This window comes from Onychomys torridus, chromosome 5 (genome assembly GCF_903995425.1).
Source record: "Onychomys torridus chromosome 5, mOncTor1.1, whole genome shotgun sequence".
Lineage (NCBI taxonomy): Eukaryota > Metazoa > Chordata > Mammalia > Rodentia > Cricetidae > Onychomys > Onychomys torridus.
Genome location: NC_050447.1, coordinates 10,224,303 through 10,244,424, shown reverse-complemented (window position 1 = coordinate 10,244,424; position 20,122 = coordinate 10,224,303). Strand labels below are relative to the sequence as shown.

General features: G+C 47.0%; 1 protein-coding gene across 1 annotated transcript in view; it reads right to left on the bottom strand.

Annotated features, from left to right (window-relative positions):
* Positions 1 to 17,207: 17,207 nt before the first annotated feature.
* Tbc1d9 (TBC1 domain family member 9) overlaps positions 17,208 to 20,122 on the bottom strand; it is a 77,368-nt gene continuing 74,453 nt past the window's right edge. Inside the window, exon 21 of the mRNA XM_036187585.1 lies at positions 17,208 to 19,250. Coding sequence (XP_036043478.1) covers positions 18,534 to 19,250 — 717 coding nt within the window. The 3' untranslated portion in view covers positions 17,208 to 18,533. The remainder of the gene's footprint in view (positions 19,251 to 20,122) is intronic.

The following is a 20,122-nucleotide window of genomic DNA, read 5'->3' as shown; positions in this document are numbered from 1 at the left end:
CTTGCCTAGGAGGACGGAGAAGTGCGAATACAAGACCCAAAGGACTCAGCCCTCAAGGTAACAGTGGCACTGCTGCTGGTAGGGGCACCGAACCTGCGACTTCTGACTTCTGGGACTGCCACCCGGGGCCAAGTGGTGCCACTGCAGAGCCCGCGCTGCCGCGGAGCTCAAAAGTGAGCTGCGTCCCTTCCCCTCGCTTGGGCCAGAGGACCCGCTAAGCCCAGGTTGCCGGGCACCTCTGCCTCCCGGCCCGGGGGCGGTGATCTATATAGCCCGATCGCTGGAGGAGGGGCTAGGGGAAGTGGCTGAGCCTGGCCAGGTCTCCCTAGATCGGCAAGTGGGACGCGGCAGGGGCGTGCCCTAGGGGTGCGGAAGCCTCCAAGTCGCGCCTCACTCCCGAAGCCCCGGCAGGCACCTCTGGTTTGGCACCATTCCTGGCGATACCCTGAGGACACACAGAGGAGCTTATCCCTCGTCCCGCACGCATCATACCTCTGCCATTCTTCGGCTGTGTAGCTTCGACCAGGGCTGGCTCCCTTGGTCAAGCGCGTTCTGATCGCTACCCTGCCCCTGCAAAGTCCCGAGGCTAAAGCTTAGAGCGCACATCCTAGTCCTGGGCCGTCCCAGGCACCCAGCTTCCCCTTTTCTCCTTCAGTTCTGAGTCTCCTTTCTCCACATTGCTTTCCAAATGCCAACTTCAGACTGGTGTGTGGGAGTCGGGGCGGGAGGATCCATGCACAATCTAGTAAGACTCTAAACTTTTAGAAGAACGTGTTTTTGTGTGATCGCTTTTAGCAGGCAGATGTCAAAGGAGCTCACAGCCATGCTAGGAAGCCCATAGCGAACCTTCGCGGTCTGGGTAATGGCAGCCCTTGCTCCTTCGGATAGTTCTAGCGCGAGTACTGGAAGGACCGAGCCATCTGGCCTGGCTTCAGATGCAGCTTCGCCATCTGACCAGCTCCGTGACCCTGAGCAAGTCCTCCAGCTTCGGTTGGTGATTGTGTTAAACATAGTCCCAGAAGCGAGATCCTGCTACCTGTAGTAACAGTTCAGACACGGTACTGAGGCCTTGTGTTGGTGAAAGGAGTTTTTCTTACTCCTGTCTTTGAGCAAAGATCTAATTTGAGCATTTACTTATTTGAAAAACGTCTAAAACACTGTTTAAGAAAATGTGAGAAAGAGGACAGGCTGGGGCTTCCAGGATCACACGGGGACATCAAAGAGCCACCGGGTGCTATCTGCATTTTCCCTCAGCATCCATGCTACGCAACATGGTTCCTAGAGAGTTAATAGGCTCAGACTCATCTCCAGCAGTGGGGCGTGTAAGACAGAATGCCCCTGGACACCACACTTAAAGGAAGAAGTGTGTATGAACAAAGGAGCTGTCACAACATCACAGACTTCTGGGGCTTGTCCCAGCAAGTCAGAGCGTGCGAAGACAAAGTCACAGGGAAGCAGAATGCCTGTTGTTGGTCTGGTGACTGGGAAATTGAATGATGGGGAGAAAGGAGAGATGGGGCAAGAAGCTGAGAAGGTGCATGGATGAAGAAGCATAATAGAGCGCGGACTCCGAGGACCTGTGTGTTCGATTGTGCAGGGCTCGACAGATCGTAAGGATGAGTGGAGCATCCAGTCAGATAATGCAGCGTAAGGAAGGGTTACTGTGGAGTAAACACCATTCAAAGATGACTACATTGAAGAAGATGGCAGCAGTCTTGGTGATGATGCCACCTGATTGCACAAGGCAATTGACAGGTGACTATAACCTTCATAAGATGGCGACTTTCCATCTTAGTATGATTTTGAGAAATGGTGTCGCTGTTTTCATAAAGAGCTCCCATAGGAAACTCTGTGCTACTTGCAGAGAATCAAAGCTGAGAGGTACTTGGAGGTCATCAGTGCAGAGGTGAAGGGATGAGAAGCACCTCACATGGGGATGGGTACCCTGGGGTTGAGAAGGGTGACAAGGAACAAACCATAAGGAAACCCAGAGTTGTGGTCTAGGAAGAACTTGGAGCCCCAGGTATCCACATAAAAAATCAAATGTCCCCGTGGATGTCATGCTCAAGAGGCCCATGTGGGGACTTCCGTTATCCCTTACCAAGGCCCTAACCACTCAAGTACAGCCACCTCGGACCTTCAGATATTCAGTTCAATACACCACGTCATCTCTGCTGATGTAAGAATAACCACCCAACTTGTCCTGAATTACTGACTCTAACATGTGGGATGTGGCTGGGTATGCCACACACCTGCAATCCTAGTTCTTTGGAAGTAGAGGCAGGAGGATGGCTAGGTACGGTGCTAGACACCTGCAATCCTAATCCTTTGGCAGTGGAGGCAGGAGGATCTTGAGTTTAACACAGCTTGGGCTACACAGAGAAACTCTGTCTCAGACAAAACAAGACAACACAAAAGTGAGATAATACAAAGTGATTGTCGCGGTGGCATTGGATGGTGTGAGCACCAGCTGCCCTGGTTTTACACGTTGGGAACAGCACTCCTTGCTGTCCCCTCCTTAAACCCCATCTTCACGAGGGCCACTAGATGCAGCGGGGGTATGTTGAGTTTCTGCGCTGAGCTAAAAAAGCAGTTCACAAAACTTTGTGCGTAAGAAGCAGGATGCATAAGTGCTGATTTTGTTTCCATACTGCCCGTATGTGCATGTGTTAAGGTGGAATTTGATGAACTAGAGAATGGAGTGGAAGAATGCAGGAGAGGAAGAAGAGACATGGTTCTGTTAGAAGTTTGAAAAGCCAGAAGAGTTCAGGACAAGCTGGAAGTGAGGAAGGACCAGGGAGCAGCTCAGTTCCCCGTGGCTGCAGGAAAGCATTGTCTCCCTGGATGTTCACACCAAGTGGGAAGTAGTCAGGTCAGCAACTGTCAGCTCAGGGCGACGGTGGCTGAGTACCTGTGATGTGCTAGGGACAGCGCTGGCCCTGAAGGGCAAGGGCAAGCAAAAGGAAAAGCTCACACGAGCAGACCCTGTGATGTCAGTTGAAGACGGGAAGTGGTTGCAGATTCTGAGGAGAGGGCTGACTTACTGCCCCAGAGCCTCTGGGAAGGGGACAGAGTTTACCTCATACTGGAGAGAGCAGTAGGGGAGAGGCTGGCATCCCCAGAGAGTCAGATTTCTGTTCTTCTGGCAGAAAGAGTGGAGAGGTGAAGACGAGTTCAGTGTGATCAAGGGTGACTGACCCTCTGTGACGTCGCAAATGAGTGGCAGCAAGGTTCCCTTACCAAGTGACCACATCCTCTTAAAATGCAGAAAACCATTTACAAAGGCACCTGCTCACAGTATGCTTACTCCAGAATCACTGAGCAAATGTGTTCATTCAAAACAGAACATCATAACGCTTTGCACTTGGACAGGGTTCTCTACCCTCCCTTAGGAACTTCTTATCTGTCTCCAGTAGGAAATGTCAGGCATACTAACACAGACAGATGCTCACATGACAATTTTTAAAAGAAGTAATGCTGACACTAACCGTGCAAGCAGCTACATTTAATTCCACCAATACGGGAAATGTGCAACTTCCCCAAGAACACCTTTGCCCACCAACTTTGGAATGAATAGAGCATGCATTTTTAGTTTAGCATTAGAGATATAATTAAGTAAATTATTCATGTACTTTAAAATTGGATTGTTAAAATATCAGTATTCTGTTAGTGATGGCACTATAAATTGACATAATTCTTTTGAGAGTGATTTGGCAGTGTGCCTTGAGCTATGAAGATGTTTATGTCTTGGGAAGCAGTGATGCAGCTTGTGAATTTATACCTTAAAGTGGCTATCCAGACAGGAGAGAGTCGTCACAGCTTAATAATTAAAAGAGAAACTAATGGGAGTGCCACCCTCATTTTGGGGTCCAGACATACATCTCTGGGATTGGTTGAAGTGGCGTACATTTTCTAGTGAGAGATAGTACCATTAGAAATTGATGCCCAAGTGGGAAAGAAGACGTTCCCAGGGAGAGATTAAAAAGAGACATTGATTTTAGGCAGTCAGCTGTAACATGAATTCAGTGTTGGACTGATGGTCACAACTTTGGTACATGTAGATTTGAGCCTGCATTGTCTATCTATGTGAACTTGGGCAATCTATTTAATCTCTCTTTTTTTTTTCTTTCTAGACAGGGTTTCTCTGTGTAGCCCTGGCTGTCCTGGAACTCATTCTGTAGACCAGGCTGGCCTTGAACTCACAGAGACCCACTGCCTCTGCCTCCCAAGAGCTGGAAGTAAAGACAGCACACTGCCTGGCATCTCTCTAATCTTTTTAAGCTTCTGTGTTCTTGTCAGTGAAATGGTTCTGTAATCATGACTGCAGGGCCATTAGGAGGATTCAGATAAAGGACACTAGCAATGGTTGTTAGCACAGTAAAGGCTGGGTGTACCTGGAAAGGGGGTAACAAATGGTTATTACGATCACATTTTCAATAGTAAGTCTGATGATCACTTAGCAGGTTATAGGAGACATAAACGCTGAACTAAAGGTTTCAGCTGACACACTTCCTCCTCACACTCTTGTGGCCTCCAAGGCGGTGACTCTGCCCACCTTCAGATTTAGTTCTTAGGCAAGAGAAGCAAGGCCAGCTCCCTCATATCCTTATTGAGAACAACCAGGAGCAAGACGGAGGTGATGTGGGGACATTCCAGCCAAGAGTCAGCCTTGAGGCTTCTGGCGCTCAGTGGCTCCCGTTCAGATGAGGACATGGTTGTTAGGTCAGAGGTCGCAGGTCTGTCCCAAGGCTCCCCTCCCACCATCCCCGCCTGTAGTTCTCAGACAGCTGGAAATTGCAGGATGGTGCGTCTTGCCTGGTGGGAAGGACTTGGTGAAAGGTGAAGGGCTGCAGTCCATGTTGGCGTGACAGGCAGTGGAGGAAGGGCAACGAGGAATGGAGGTGACCCTGGGCATGTTCTTTGGGGCATCTGTGTTTGTTGGCCTATTTGGCAGTCTGGGATGAGCCAGGTGGCCTTTGCAGCCTGGAGACTGTCTGTGAACAAATACTGTGGGACTTTGTGGGACCAGTTAATGATATAGAGTGACTGGACTCCCCCACGTTACTGAGTATGGAGGCACAGTGCTTCCTAGCAGCTAACCTTCTGTGAGGACTCCTCCCCAATAGATCAGGACCACCTAGGCCGAGCTCAGCAGTCTGTAGTGGAGTGCCCTATGACCAGCACACACTGCCTTACCTGCAAGGTCAGAGTCGGCAGGAATGCAAGCTGTGTACCAGCATTCATCTCTCTCGGCTTTCGGACTGTTGATGCGGTGTGAGCCTCACGTTCCACCATACTTATACACCATAATGGATGCTATCCCATCTAACCACAAACACAAACAAACTTTCCCATCTTAAATCACCTTTTCAGGTACTTTCTCACAGAAATATAAAAAGGTAAAAAACAAAACAAAACCTTCTTGCCCCTTTTCTCCCTTTATATAAACTATTTGCTTGCCTGGTAGAATTGGGCAAATCTTCTACTCTCTTCTCTTATTAATGGGAACAATAAACGCTTGTCTTGTAGAGCTGTTAGAAGAATTAGGAAGAATATATCATATGCAATGCTTTGGACATCCAGCATCCTCAGAGCGAATGGAAGTTATTAGTTTTGCTACAGGTCATGTGAGGGCTGTGTGAAGCAACTTATCTCACTAGAACTGTGGATGGAAAACAAGGCCTAAGAGGTAGGAGAAACCAAGACAGAAAAGAACAAACAGTGGCCAGAAATAGTGGGTCACTGGAGGACCAACACCTGGGAAGACTCAAGTGCTAACGGAAGACACTGGCCCATCGACTCTGCCTGTGTTTCTCCTAGACTTTGAGGCAGCGATCTGGCTATTTCCTAGTCCATTTGATCTCACCAGGTCAGGGCTCTTGCACTGGGACTGTCTGACCTTCATAAGTGCTGACTTTTCCAAGCCTGTCCATCTCTTCCAGCAGCTTCTGAGTCTGCAGGGAGAGTGGAAAGGGGAGGCCATGATAGCCAGGCTCCAAGTGGTGTGGTAACTGTGGCGAAGTTTACAAACCCTTTTGGGATTTCTTCTCTAACTTGCTAAATAAGCAACTACCGATGTCGACCTTGAAGAAAGGGTCAAAAATCTTTGTTTCCATACAGATTGACCTGCACCATTTATTGGGAACACCCTTCTCCAGTGTTCTTCATCATGACCTCCGTTGTAATTCAGTGTTTATGTTTGGTTCTGTTTGGGAGCCATCTGACTCTCCTCCAGCAAGCTGATGTTTTCCCCAACCTCCACATATCTGAATCACTGTACCTGATATTCAGTAGTGCTAATGACTCTCTCCTCTGAGACTCGTTGGCTTTTGAAGGCCCTTGGAATTTCTCACTCATTTTAGAACTAGTTACATTCCCACTAAAACAAAGCAAAATAAAACTCTAATTGAAGTTAGGTTAATTTAATCAGAATTTCATCTAATTAAATCAAATTGGAAAGAAAATAAACATACTTCTAATAGTGAATCTTACAGTTTATGAATTTAATATGTCCCTCATTTTCTTAAGTTTTCCTTACTTGTCCTTAATAATATTTTAAAATTATCAGTGTAGACATTTGAGCTCATATTTTGCTGGGCTTATTCTGAGGTTTATGATGTTTTTGATAGTATAAAAACTAGTATGATAATTTTGTGTATGTGTGTTTGTAGGTGCACATGTGTGTGAAGGGAGTGAGTGCATGCTCAAATGTGTGTGCAAGCATATAGAGGGCAAAGGACAAAGGTAGGCGCCATTTTTCTGGCTGTTCAACTGCTTTTTGGAGAAGGTGTCTCTCACTACTCTGGAACTCAAGTAGCTAGTTAGTTGGCATTATTATATAGTTGTTCTCAAGAATCAGTATTTATGTAGGTTGGCAGACCTTCCTGTACTTTTAGAAAAATTTGAGGGTGGTGTGCCTGCATGTGTGCGTGTGTGAGTGTGTGTGTGTGTGTGTGTGTGTGTGTGTGTGTGTGTAGATGTGTGAATTCGTGCATGTGCACAGGGCTAGAGGAGCATATCAGGTGTCCTGTTGTGTAGATCTCCACCCTACTCCCCTGAGACAGGCTCTCTTGCTGAATCTAGACTAGCCTATCAGCTGTGAGACTCACTGATATCTCCCCCTCCCCCCGTCTCTGCCTTGTACCCATCGGTGGCACTGGGGCTACAGGAATGTGTGGTCAAGCCTGGCTTTTTTCCCCTGGTCCCTATGCTTGCACAAGTGCTCTTTCTCACTGAGGATCCCTCCAAGTCTTTCCTGAATCTTTATGTCTCTCTTTAGGTTGGGCAGTGGTGGCACACGCACAAACAAACAAACAAACAACAAAACTGACCAAACAAACAAGAATTCCTTTTAGTATAGTATTTCTAAATTATTATGCACATCCGTTATTACAGAGCTGCAATAATTAAACTCCCCTTCCATTTTAACCTGAATCATTTTGGCTTGAAGCTCTGATGGGTACTGCAAGTTCATAAGCACATCAAAGCATCTGGGGAGGCAGGCTTCTGTTTGCGTCTGTGGGACAGTCTAATCAGAATCTCTTACCAAAACAAACAGGCTGCACTTTTCAAACGGGAGCTTATATTTGGTGCCATTTAAGCAAACTGGACTACTTTCCCTGCTAAGTAAAAAGAAAAAGGATTTTTTCCCTGTAAATAGTGAAAAGTGACAGAGAAATTGGTATTTCCATTCTCAGGTGAATCCCAGTGCTTTTGGGGAAGTGGCAGCCTGTATACAGACAGGACTCCCTCTCCCGCTCACTGTCTCAAGTGCTGGGCAAGCACTCCTCTCCCGAGAGAGGAAGGACTGCCTGGTGTCCCTGTCAGGACTGTGTGGAAAAGTGCTGCACACTGAATAGAGTTCAAAGGACAAATAAACTCCCAGATTCAGTTTTATTATATAAACCTAGTGAGCTTAAATTTAGTCTCAAATTACCTGAAAATAAAATTACTGAATTTGGATTATAATCCCTGATACGTTTTGAAATATAAAGATATTACTCTGTGAATACCTATGGTTGGGGGCCTCCGTGACTGTGTGACAATTGTTCAGAGCTCAGCCTCTAGATAGACCTCATACTCTATTTGGGTCAAAGTAGGGAGGTCTAGAATCGGGGAACCTGAGTTGTCTATCAGCACTTCTGGCGAGGACACCAGTAAGAAGCCATCATTAGGACTCATAAGTATTGGATCCCTGGTTATTGGGTTCCCCCGTCACCGATGCAATAAGCCAATCAAACCAAATTAATGAGTCCAGGTTTAATAAACAGAGCAAAGCAACTCCCGCCTCTCGGGAAGGTAGGGGAGGAATCACATGACAGGTCAGGTGACCAGGTCCCATTTCCCTGTAGGCGTGGTCTTGAGCAGCCCCGTGGGAGGGGCTGACTCTTGGCGGGGCTCTCTGAGGGGCGAGGTCTGGAGAGGGCAGGTCCAGGGAGTTGGAGGTCCCCAACAAGAATGAGGGCAGGAAAAGGCTGAGACAGAAGATACATACATGATCAAGAAGTGTGCAGGTAAAACTTGACTGTGGTCTCGACAGGATTAAGAATTACCATGGAAACACAGCTCTGTGAGTCATGAGTCTGCTTCTACAAAGGTTTCTCTGACCCCAGTGAAGCGTCTCCTGAATGAGGGCGGCACCATTCCATAGGATGGGAACTGGGCTGAGAATAATAGACAAAGCTAGCTGAGGCCAGTGTTCACCTCTGTGACTGGCTTCCTCACACTGCTGCGCTGTGTCTTCTCTGCCATGATGGACTGTACCCTTGAACTGTGAACCAAAAGAATGCCTTCCTTCCTTCAGAGGCCTTGTTGGGTGTTTGACCACAGCAAAAAGAAAAGTAGTGAGTACACCAGGCTGCACAGAGGGAGGTGAAGCTGGTCTTCCAGAAAATACAAACAGGTCCAGCACAGGACTGCAGTCTTGAATACGCTCACCTACTTTCTTTAGGTTGTCCCCAGTCTAGAAGGGGAGATGTTTCTTCTTCTGAGTAGGCTACAGCCTTAGAACCTGTGCCAGCGTCCTGTACTCTGCCTGAGTCACAGGTCTGGCTGACCAATCATAGCACCTTCATGAATCCGAAGACTCTCTCAAGCTTTTTGGATGGAATACGGAAGCCTGTGTCTGGGGCTCTTGACTTCAGCTGAATAGTGATGCCATTCAGGGTATGACCCCCAGGGTTAGAACCACTGATTACATTTCATGATCTTGGTTCATTTAGAGCTGGATGACCCTCTTCCCAGCTAGATCCTGATGCGTTGTGCTGGTTGAAGGGTTGCCGTATGAAGTGGCTTTATACTAAAAATTTGGTCATTTTCCTTGCTTTCTTTCGTTTTTGGTTCTTTTGAAACAGGACCGAAAGTATTCCAAACTGGCCTTGAACTTGCTAGGTAGCCAAGGATGACCTTGATTCCAGGCTTGCGCTATGAGGCCCAGCTTTAGTAATTGCTGTCTCTAATAACAGATTAACTAAAGCAGCCCTAACATAAATGTTTTTGGGAGTGAGGAGAGTACATGGGGAGGCTTGAGCCCTCCTCTTTTAAAAATTATTTATTTATTTATTTTTATTTTTTTGGTTTTTCGAGACAGGGTTTTCCTGTGTAGCTTTGCGCCTTTCCTGGAACTCACTTGGTAGCCCAGGCTGGCCTTGAACTCACAGAGATCCGCCTGCCTCTGCCTCCTGAATGCTGGGATTAAAGGAGTGTGCCGCTGCCTGGCAAGCCCTCCTCTTTTATCTGAACTCTGCCGTCATTCTGTGTCCACGGACACTAACTGGCCATGAGACGTCAGTTTAAACACTGTGGCTCTGTGAGCGGTGCTGCATCAGGGACCCCTGTGAACTGTTCTGTCACAGTGTGTATGTCACTGTTCATGGCTCTGCGTGTGGGACCGAGTGGCACTGGCTCCCAGAGTGCCGTCTGAGGAGAAGCGCTCACAGTTCTCTTGATCATCCCTTTCTCCTTCCTTGGGAGCGCACATGTGCACAGGTGCAATCAGAGGGCACATAACACAGGCCCAGTGAAGCAGGGCACCCCTGGGCTGCACCTGATGACAGCTCTGAGTCAGATTAGCCCTCTGGCTGCTGGAGTTTGGGGTTTTATGTAAACAGACATTTGGAGAAATAGGCAGAATGAAACACAGTTACCAGGGCAGAGCCTGTCTGTGGCTCGATTCCACTGTGGGGTTCTCTGAACTTCCTGCCCACGGCTTGATTCCACTACGGGGCTCTCTGAATTTCCTGCCCATGGCTTGATTTCACTGAAGAGTTCTCTGAATTTCCTCCTGGCCTGCAGGACCCCAGTGCTTGCTCACACCTTGGACTTGCTTTCCCACACACAGCCACACCAATGGTAGCTGCCAGCAGTGAAGAAGGAAGGCAAGAAGACAGAAAGGAGTCGATCAGGCCAGGGCAGTGTCTGTGGAAGAGGGTGTTTTGCCCACCGGAAGAGTTTCAAAAAGCTGCACCCCGATGACTTCCTTGGTGCGTCTCCCTTTTCCTTTCCTCCCAGCTTTTAAGGCCATACAATCTCTTCCCAATTCTGAGTGTATGCTTTCTCTGTAGACAGGGAAGGAGGACCACTGGGCACATGGCTGTGTAAGCAAAGTTTCCTACTGAACCCTGGCTCAGCTGATGCTGCCTCTTGCCCTTCAGTGCTTTGGGATGTCACACCATTCAAGGTGTCATTTGGGAAGCTGGGGAGATAGCCCAGTTGGTAAAATGTTGGCTGTGCAAACACAAGGCCCTGGTGTCTATCCTCAGCAGCCATATGATGGAGGGCATGGCGGCATGTACTTGTAATCCCAGTGAGGGAGAGGCAGAGACAGAGTGACTCTTAGGTTTCATTGGCTGGGCAGTCCAGTGAGCTCCAGACCAATGAAAGACCCTGTCTCAAAACAAACAAGCAAGCAAACAAACAAGGCTGATGGCTTCTAGGGACAAACACCTAAGGTTGACCTATGGCCTGCAATATGCATGTGCACACAAATGCACATATATCCATATATGTGCACACACACACACACACACACACACACACACACACACACACACAGTGGGAGGGCACTGGCAGCCTTCCTTCCCGGTGATTCTGATATTAAGCGTCACTGTTCTGCTCTACTCATCCTTGTTTCTTCTCATCTATATTCTCTCTATATTTTGGGACCACAATGACACCCTTTTGTCTGCTGGTGGCATCGTCTATGAGCTTTCTTAGTGGAAGTCCACCCTCCATCCTGTCTTTGAGAAGATTCAGGCTGTATTATGTTCAGGATTGTGCCCTTGACTCATTCTATGCCTTTCATTCATTTAGTTAGAATCTGCTGGGCGTTTGCTCCAGTTTCATTTAGTCCCTTGAATGTTTTTGCATGCACACACATGTGTGTGAACCTGTGCATGTTCATGTATGTGCAGGTGCACAGATGTTGGTGGGTACACTTGTACATGTGCTCTGGGGTGTGGGAGACAAAGGACAACCTTGGTGTCTTTTTTCAGAAGTCATTCACCCATTTTTTTTTTTTTTTTTTAAGACAGGGTCACTGGCCTATAACTGGCCAAGGAGGCTAGACCGGCTGGCCGATGGGCCTCAGGGATCTGTCTGTTTCCCCCTCCCCAGCACTGGGATTACAAGCCTGCACCCCATTTTTGTTTTATTTTTTAAGTGTGGGACCTGGGGATCCAAACTCAGGTCCTCACACCTGTCTGCCCACTTAGTTTTTGAAAGGGCAGCTGTTACTTTCCTTTGCAGAGCAAAGTCAGCAGGTCCTCAACTCTCAGTGCTCTGAGGGAGGTGCAAGACCCTTCGAAGGTCGAAGCGTGGCCTTCCCAGGATACGCTTCTGCGCATACTTGCAGAATGTGTGGAGGAACTCTGCCAGAGCCTGTCACTGTGCTTCTCAGTGAGCCAGTGGTTGTCAGGGGCCACTGGGGAGTCGTCTGAATCCTGGCCAGCCCACTGATGGGAGTGGGTCAGATGTGCTAGCTGCAGGGAAGGCTCTGTGACTAACATGGCTTGTTCTGGCAGAGAAGTGGCTTTGGCAGGGTCCTGGGAGGAGGGTTGCCATGAGAGTCACCAACCTAAGAGGAAATTACACAGGAAGCCGAAAGCAAATCCATCGGAAACACTTGGCAGCGGGTAGTCTGTGTTGTTAGAGACATTCTCTGTTTTCCAATGACTCTTTTATTCTTGGCTCCCTGAATTGTAAAAAGGAGGAGGAGGAAGAGGAGGAGGAGGAGGAGGAGGAGAAAGAAGGAGAGGAAGAAAAACTGCCTGTGGTCCCTGCAGAGACCAGCCTGGAACCACCCTCCTGGTAATATCTCCAGCACTCTTGATTCACAGCTCTGTCTCTGCTTCTCCCCAGCTGTCTGCAGCATGAAGGGCTGGGGCACTCTTCTGTTAATTTTGACCAGCGAAGTAAAACTTCAGCTAGAATGTATTAAATGTGGGCTTCAAAGCCACTTCCATAGAAGTACCTTTAACTCAACACTACCCCCTTCTGGGAGAGAGTAGAATAGATGTGATGATAGACCGTGGGTCACAATAGAAAGGACAGAACTGGAGGCCCCTGGTCGAGTCTTCCTGTGGAAACACAAAGCAGATGTAGCTCAGTTGGCAGAGAGCTTGCCTGGCACACATGTAAGACACTGGGGAGGTGGAGGCAGGGGTATCAAAGGTTCAAGGTCATTCTTGGTTGCACACTGGATAGTCCAAAGCTGAATTCCCTTTTGAAAGGTGTGTGTGTCACACATTGGAGCATAAAAGTTGAGTCTCAAAATTGTGTAAAGCTACCCAGAAGAGGTGCCATGGTGAGAACCTGCTGGATCTGCAACTCATGGAGACATTTTGTTTTTTAAAATAAAAAAAGGGAACTTTTCTGTTTGTGCAACCCAAGGCTGGGAGATGTTCACCAACAAGAAAAAGAATAATAAAAAAATTTGTTATGTATACATAATGGAATTTTATTCAGGTGTAATGAAAAATGACATCATGTAATTTTCAGGAAAATGGGTGGAAATGAAAAAGATTAGATTAGGTGGTCCAGACTCAGAAATGTCACATTTGGAGCTTAGCTTCTAGTTATATGTACGTGTATTTATGTGACAATAATTATGAATAGAGGCTGGAAACCAGCTAGGGGCTTTAAGAGAGGAGGGTGAGGCATGCAGTCCAACACACGGGATATAAAAATGGAAGGGACATGCTGGCTGGGTGGAAGGGTACAAGCCGGGGACAGGGAGGAACAGGGCATATGGAAGAGAAGAGAGCCACAGGGCGGGGAAATCAATGAAAACTATTCATGAAAATGAGAGAAGAAAGCCTTTATATGCTGTTCCTTTATATGCTGACTAAAAAATAAAAACTGTTTTGAAGTACATTGGCAGACATCTCACTGGGTAAAGACACCTCCTGCACATGCTGCAGCCTGAGAGTAGAGAGTTCACTCCTGGAAGTTTTCCCTCAACTTTTATGGAGATGGCATGTGTGCACCCACACATCGTATGTAGGTATGTACACATGTACACATATGAATGTATGCACACACATGCACATATACATATCTAATAAAAACAGAATAAGATTGGGAGTGTGACTTGTAAATATGCACAAGTGGGAATAAAGGGGAGATGTTAAATATTTATGACTGTACTGATATCTGCCTCGATCAATCAGTAGCTACCAGGCTGAATTCAGTTGTGGAGTTGATACTAGAGGAACCGCGGTTTTTGGGAAGATGAGAAGAAATGGGATGGGGCTCAGTAACTAGCAGTGGGCTTCATTTCTGGTGCTGTCATAAAATATCCTGAGAAAAATCAACTCAGGGGACAAGCGTTTGTTTCAGCTTTGTGGGGAAGTCAAGATGGGAATGTGACATCCACAGACAAGAGTAGAGAGACATGAACGCATGCATGCTTACTTACTCACCAGTTCAGATTCTCCATTCTACACTCCAGAACCAAACCCAGGGGATGGTGCCGCCCACAGTGGGCAGGATCTTACCACGTTAATTAAGATAATCGAGATGAAACCCCTGGTTGACCTAGACAGTTCCTCTCTTCCTGAGTGATTCTGGAGTGTGCCGAGCTAACAAAACCACCACAGTGGGCCATAAGCAATAAAGAAGTATCAAGAACAATGCCTGGGGCTGGAGAAATGGCTCAGAGGTTAAGAGCACTTGCTACTTTTCCAGAGGTCCTGAGTTCAATTCTCAGCAACCACATGGTGGCTCACAACCATCTAGAATGAAATCTGGTGCCCTCTTCTGGCCTGCAGGCATACATGGGGGGAGAACACTGTATACATAATAAATAAATAAATCTTTTTAAAAAGAAGAATGATGCCTGGCTTCAGATACTAAATGGATATTGATGTTATTAATTAAGCTAAGAAGTAACTGGGAGAAGTGTGCTACAGAGGGAAAACAGTGATAGCTATGGGGCTCATAGGATAAAATTCAGGCAACGAGAACAGAGACTTTGTCTCTTTTGCAACGTCACAGCTGTTTACAGCTGCTGGAACACCACGTCACTTTTGCACATCTGAGAAAGGAGGCAGTTTAGGAGGGAGGCCTGGGATGAAAGACACCTGGAAGTCAGTGATAGACAGACGGAGTTGTAAACATCAGAGCAGGTGAGCTCAGGTGGTCAAGTCTGAGAAGGGAGACTGAGCAGATCACGTGACACCATCATTAAAAGAGGGACTTACACTGTGGAGGAACATAGCTTGTAGGAGGCACAGGTCTTTGTGCTCATGGATGAGCACTAGGGGACCCAGGTATGTCAGGCACACAGGGTTGTTCCTTCGAGAGAGAGAATGCAATACCTGTTATCCACCCAGACGGCTGAAGTGCCTTCTAGACTAGTGACCATTGTGTTCTCTGTGTGGCACCGGATCCTCTCCAGACCTTTACTGGAAGCCTGTTTTCCTCAGTCTACAGAACCCATCTTTATGGACTTTACAAGAGTTTCAATGCAGTCACATCTGATCTGCATTGAGCTTTCTTTGTTCCTTAGGCAGATTTAGGTATGCTTTGTTGTGCACATGGGATTGAGTTCATCACTGCCAGAGTAATCTTCAGCAAATTGCGCATGCTTAAATATGCCTAAGATACACTACTTGGGGTCAGACTTCCAGAGTTCGAACCAACACCAGTTGTTGAGTTGTGTTGAGCCCTGAACTTTTTGCCTTCTTGCTCCCCATGAAAGTCACACAAAGACACCCCCCCTCCCACAACAGCTGTCTGAGATGAGCACATCTGCAGGGGCCAGCAGGGGAAGGGGTTTCTCAGGTTGTTCTGAGGCAGTGAACGTGCTGATGATCAGGTGACTCCTCCACAGACTAAGTTGGAAACAGCTCCAGGCCAGGGGCCCCTGCAGCGGCGGCAGCTTTCAGAAGACCCACTACTAACCGCCATGGCGAAGCACACAGCTGCTGGGAGGAAAAGCACTCGGATATGCTTGGAAACACCAAGCTAGCACCACAGCAGAACGGTTCAGTCAGCAGAGAGGAGACCCTTGGTGTCCAGCCACGGTGCCCTCGTCACCCTGCTCATTCAGCCAGAGAGCCTCTGTAACGCACTTGGAACGTGCACTGCATTTCTTTTTGAAACGTCCCTTCCCGAGTCCCTCTGCTGTGATCGACATGTGGGGGTCAGATCTGGATTCTCTCTTGAGGTGCATTTAAACGACCTTTAAAGGTGGGAACACTTGGGGTAATGGGACAGTAACCTAAGTCAAACACTGACTCAAAATGATACATATTAAACAGCACCGTGATGACGGAATAAGGACCAGACACAGGTCTTTCTGTTCTGACATGTGAAACAAGTATTTTTAATTTTTTTTGTGTTTTAATTGTGTGTATGACATGAGTGCAGGTGTCTACAGAGGCCAGATGAATCAGATCCCCCTGGAGTTAGAGTTACAGGCCATTTAAAAAGTTATTTCGCTTAGACATTATAATCACATCTTTCCCCCCCTTCCCTTTTCTTACTCCAAATGCTCCCATATAAAACTCTTCATTTTCCCCCGAAATTCAGGGCTTCCCCCCATCACATGTTTTACATATATAGACACAAACATACATGCCCAAGTTCAGCTTGTTCAGTCTGTATGTTACTAGTATGCGTATAATGTTTTTAGAGCTGACCATTTGGTATTTGTGGTGGTCTGAATGAAATGGCCCCCATAGACTCCTAGGGAGTGGCATTATTGGAGGCGTATCCTTGTTGGAGGAAGTGTGTCTCTGGGGGTGGGCTTTGAGGTTTTAGAAGCTCAAGCCAGGCCCAGTGTTACTCTCTTCCTGCTGCCTGAGGATCCAGATGTAGAACTCTTGGCTCCTTCTCAGCACCATGTCTGCCTGCATGCCATCATGCTTCCTGCCATGACGACAATGGACTAAACCTTTGAACTGTAAACCAGTCCAAATTAAATGTTTCCTTTATAAGAGTTGCTGTGGTCATGGTGTCCCTTCACAGCAATAGAAACCCTAACTAAGAAAGTATTGCATAACCAATTCATGTGCTCTTCCCTGGAGAAGATTATTTCTCCCACTCTCAGTGTTCCTTAGGTGTCTTACAGGCTGTTCTGAGCTGCCTGACATGGTGCTGGGAACAGAATTCCGGTCCTCTGGAAGTGCATCAAATGCTCTTAACTTCTGAGCTATCTCTCCAGCCCCAAGCATTTTAAATTAGATAACTGGTAACAATTACCTTTCTTTGTTTCAAATATTCTCAGAATCTTGCATTGTATTTATTTTTAAATCTCTCTCTTTTTCTCTGTATGCATATTGTTTGTATGTAGGTGTTTGGGGTGTGTGTTCCTGTGTATGAGTCCACATTTACCACAACTTGCATATGGAGGCCAGAGATAGGATCTCTTTGTTTTTGCTGCTCGTGACTGGATGACCTGCGCATGTCTGGTGACTCTCCCATCTTCATGTCCCATCTCACCACAGAGCACTAGGATTACAGACACCCACCACTACGGCGTCTTTAGATGGGTCCTGGGTTCCAAGCACTGCTCTGTACCCAAGCACACCAAGCATTTGACCACCGGACCATCTTCTCCGCTCTACACTTTTCTTACCTCAAAATAGCCACCCATAAAATTTTGCTGACTTAGTCCAAATAATTGTCTACTGATAGTTTCCGTACAAAATGTCAAAGAAACAACACAGGGTCTGAGGCAGCAACTCAAGCACAAAGACACAATGCCGTATCTGAAGTGTTTTATTTGTTCACATTTATCCTACTTGAGGTTCATACTACTTCATTTGACAATTTGAAATCAATTCTGTAAACAAAATAAGAAGAATCACAGCTGCAACAGCTAAATGAAGGATGTGGTGTGTAATAAAAGAAGAGAGTGTGTAGAAGAGAATGTCAGAATAAGCAAAGGACGTGAACGTGACTACGAGGCCAGGAGAGGAGGTTCCCAGTGCCCGTAGGAACAAAGGCATTATGGTAACTCCACAGAAGCAGGGATTCAAAGTGCAGGTGTGCCAGCCTGGACCTCCACATCCCTTCAGCGGACAGAACATTCTCTTCTGTTATATAAAGCGACAAGTTCTGTCTTAAACATCTAGTTACGTTACCTTGCAGAGTCTCTTCGCTGCATCCATGTCATCTACACCAACTTAATGGGAAGTTGGTCATGTGTGATACATGATAAAGTCTCTTGACTCTACAGAAAGTATGGAAATGGTAAAGGTCATTGGTTTATTTTTTTATTACTTTTTTGCTGTATTTTCACTGAGTAACAAGAATCTAGAAACCCAGGATGAGAAGCATCAGGACTTGTAGTCCTTCAAAACCAAAATGGAAACAAGAAGCTGATCCTGCGTCCTGGGTCCTCGTTGCTTTCACATTCTCAGATGGGTTGTGTTTTTTTCTGGCCAGCTGATATAAATGATCAGAGCAAGTTGTCGATGTCCAAACTGGTCAAATAGATCATTCTATCACCATGTAAAAATCGCTTACATTTTCATAACTGCTTGGAACCCAAATGTGTCCCCTTTGAAAGGGACCAGCATAGAATATGATTTGGATAGAGGATTTTTATGAAATATATTTCAAATCTTAAAAAATATTTTTAAGACTTACTAAAGTAGTTCAAGATTTACCCCAGCAGACAACGCCCTTTCCTTCTCAAAACAGCCTTGTGTTTGCAGTACTCCATTTTCCTCCCAGGTCAAATTTTATTTTGGAGCCTGAATGGAGTCTTATTAGCATCACACAGCACTATTTTTACACCATAGATACAGCTGGACAACAAGAGCACTAAGTTATAATACACATATCACTGACAGTTTGGTTTTATTTGAGGAGGTCACTAAATAAAGTGGATTCTGGTCACCATACCCCTCAGGCAGACTGCTAGTGCCTTACTTTGGGGTGTCTATCTATTTCTCACCAGTTTTCATTGTATCATTACGAAAACTCCAGGCTTCAAGCCAGGTACTAATAAATATTTAATTTAAAAGAAAAGAAATCCCCCGACACAGAAGAACATAAAAAACTCCTTTGCACCCCATCCCATGTCAGCCTGACAGGGCAGAGATTTCATAGTCACTGGCTGAGGTGAGGGGCTTACCCAGCATACGAATGTTCTTCGCACTGGTGACCCTGGCCATCATGCACACTGGCTTGTCAAAGTACTTCACCAGAGCAGGTTCTGTCAAGAGTGAGGCTAGGAATTGCTCAAAGGTAATGGCCCAGTCCCGGTCCAGGCTGCTGCTCCGGGGCAGGGTGGCTGTACCCTGGCTGCTGCGCACCAGGACTGTGTCCTCCCCAATGTCCTCACAGTGCAATTTGTCCTCCTCATGGGAGCCGGCACTCAGCACCGAGTAGGATGACATGGAACTGTCATCCTTGGTATCATCATCAGAGATTAGCATGGAGGAGCAGGCCCCGTTGTCCCTGGGTGAGGAGTCCTCCAGTTTAATATCTTCCATTTGCCCTCCCAGTGAGTGCTCCTCACTGTCAACTGCCAGGCTGGCTGGGAGTGGTTCTGTGGATTCCATGGTGTAGGGCTGGCTGGGCCCCTTCTTGGGGAAGAGCATGCCTGGGATGGCCTGGCTGCAGGGTGGCCCGGTAACACCATCCTCCTTGGCGGGCTGAGTAATGAAGAACTTGCCCACCTCTCCGATCTCCAACAGGAGGCTGGTCACCGCAGCTGTGGCATGGTACAGCTCCTGCTCGTTGGGGTCTTCACTGAACATGTTGTACATGGTCTTACAGAGCTCGATAAACTGCCCCTGGAGGATGAGTGGGAAAGCTGGGGAGCTAAGAGCAAGGACTGAGCAACTATTAAACCACACTCCTAGAGATCCCAGGAAAATGCTCTTGGAGGAGGGATGGACCCACTGTTATGATGTCTTTATCAGTCTATTTCTCTTTTAATTAGAACATTTGAAACATCCACAAAACTAGCAAGAATAGAATGATAAAAGCCTTCATAGACTCATCACCAAGAGTGACTATTAGCAGAGGCTGGGGGATGGCTCAGTAGCTAAAGTACTTGCCTGAAGCCTCCCCAGAACCCATATTTGAAGAGGGAGGAGAGGTGTGGTGGTGTGCATTTGCTATCCAGAACTGGGAGAGACAGAAAGGATGTGTCCTTGGGGCTCACTAGTCAGCTTTGCTCCTTGGTGAGCTACTGGCCAATAAGAGACTGTCTCAAAACACAGGTGGGTTGCTGCTGAGGGATGGTGGCTGAGGCTGCCCTCTGGCTGCATATGTGTATCCACACAAGCACCCACATGTGTGCACCTGTGCACAGGAAAACACACGTTCACACACAATGACTGAGCTACGCTTGGCATAATTCCTTCTGCTGCTGCCTCTTGGTTGTTTTGAGACAGGGCTTCACTATGCAGCCCATGCTGCAAACTCATCCTCTTTCCTCCGCCTCCTCAGTGCCGGGACTACAGACTACTCCCATCCTAGGCACTCTATCCTGTTTTCTTTTCCTTTTCTTTATGATCTTCTTCTCTTTGCTGAAGAATCTTAAGGAGGCAGCGGACTCTTCTCATCTTATATCTCTGAAGTTCTGAAGACTTGCCCAGGTTAGCCTTTACCCTGTATGAAGTGAGGACTTCACTTCTGACCTGGTGACCTGCCTGTTCCT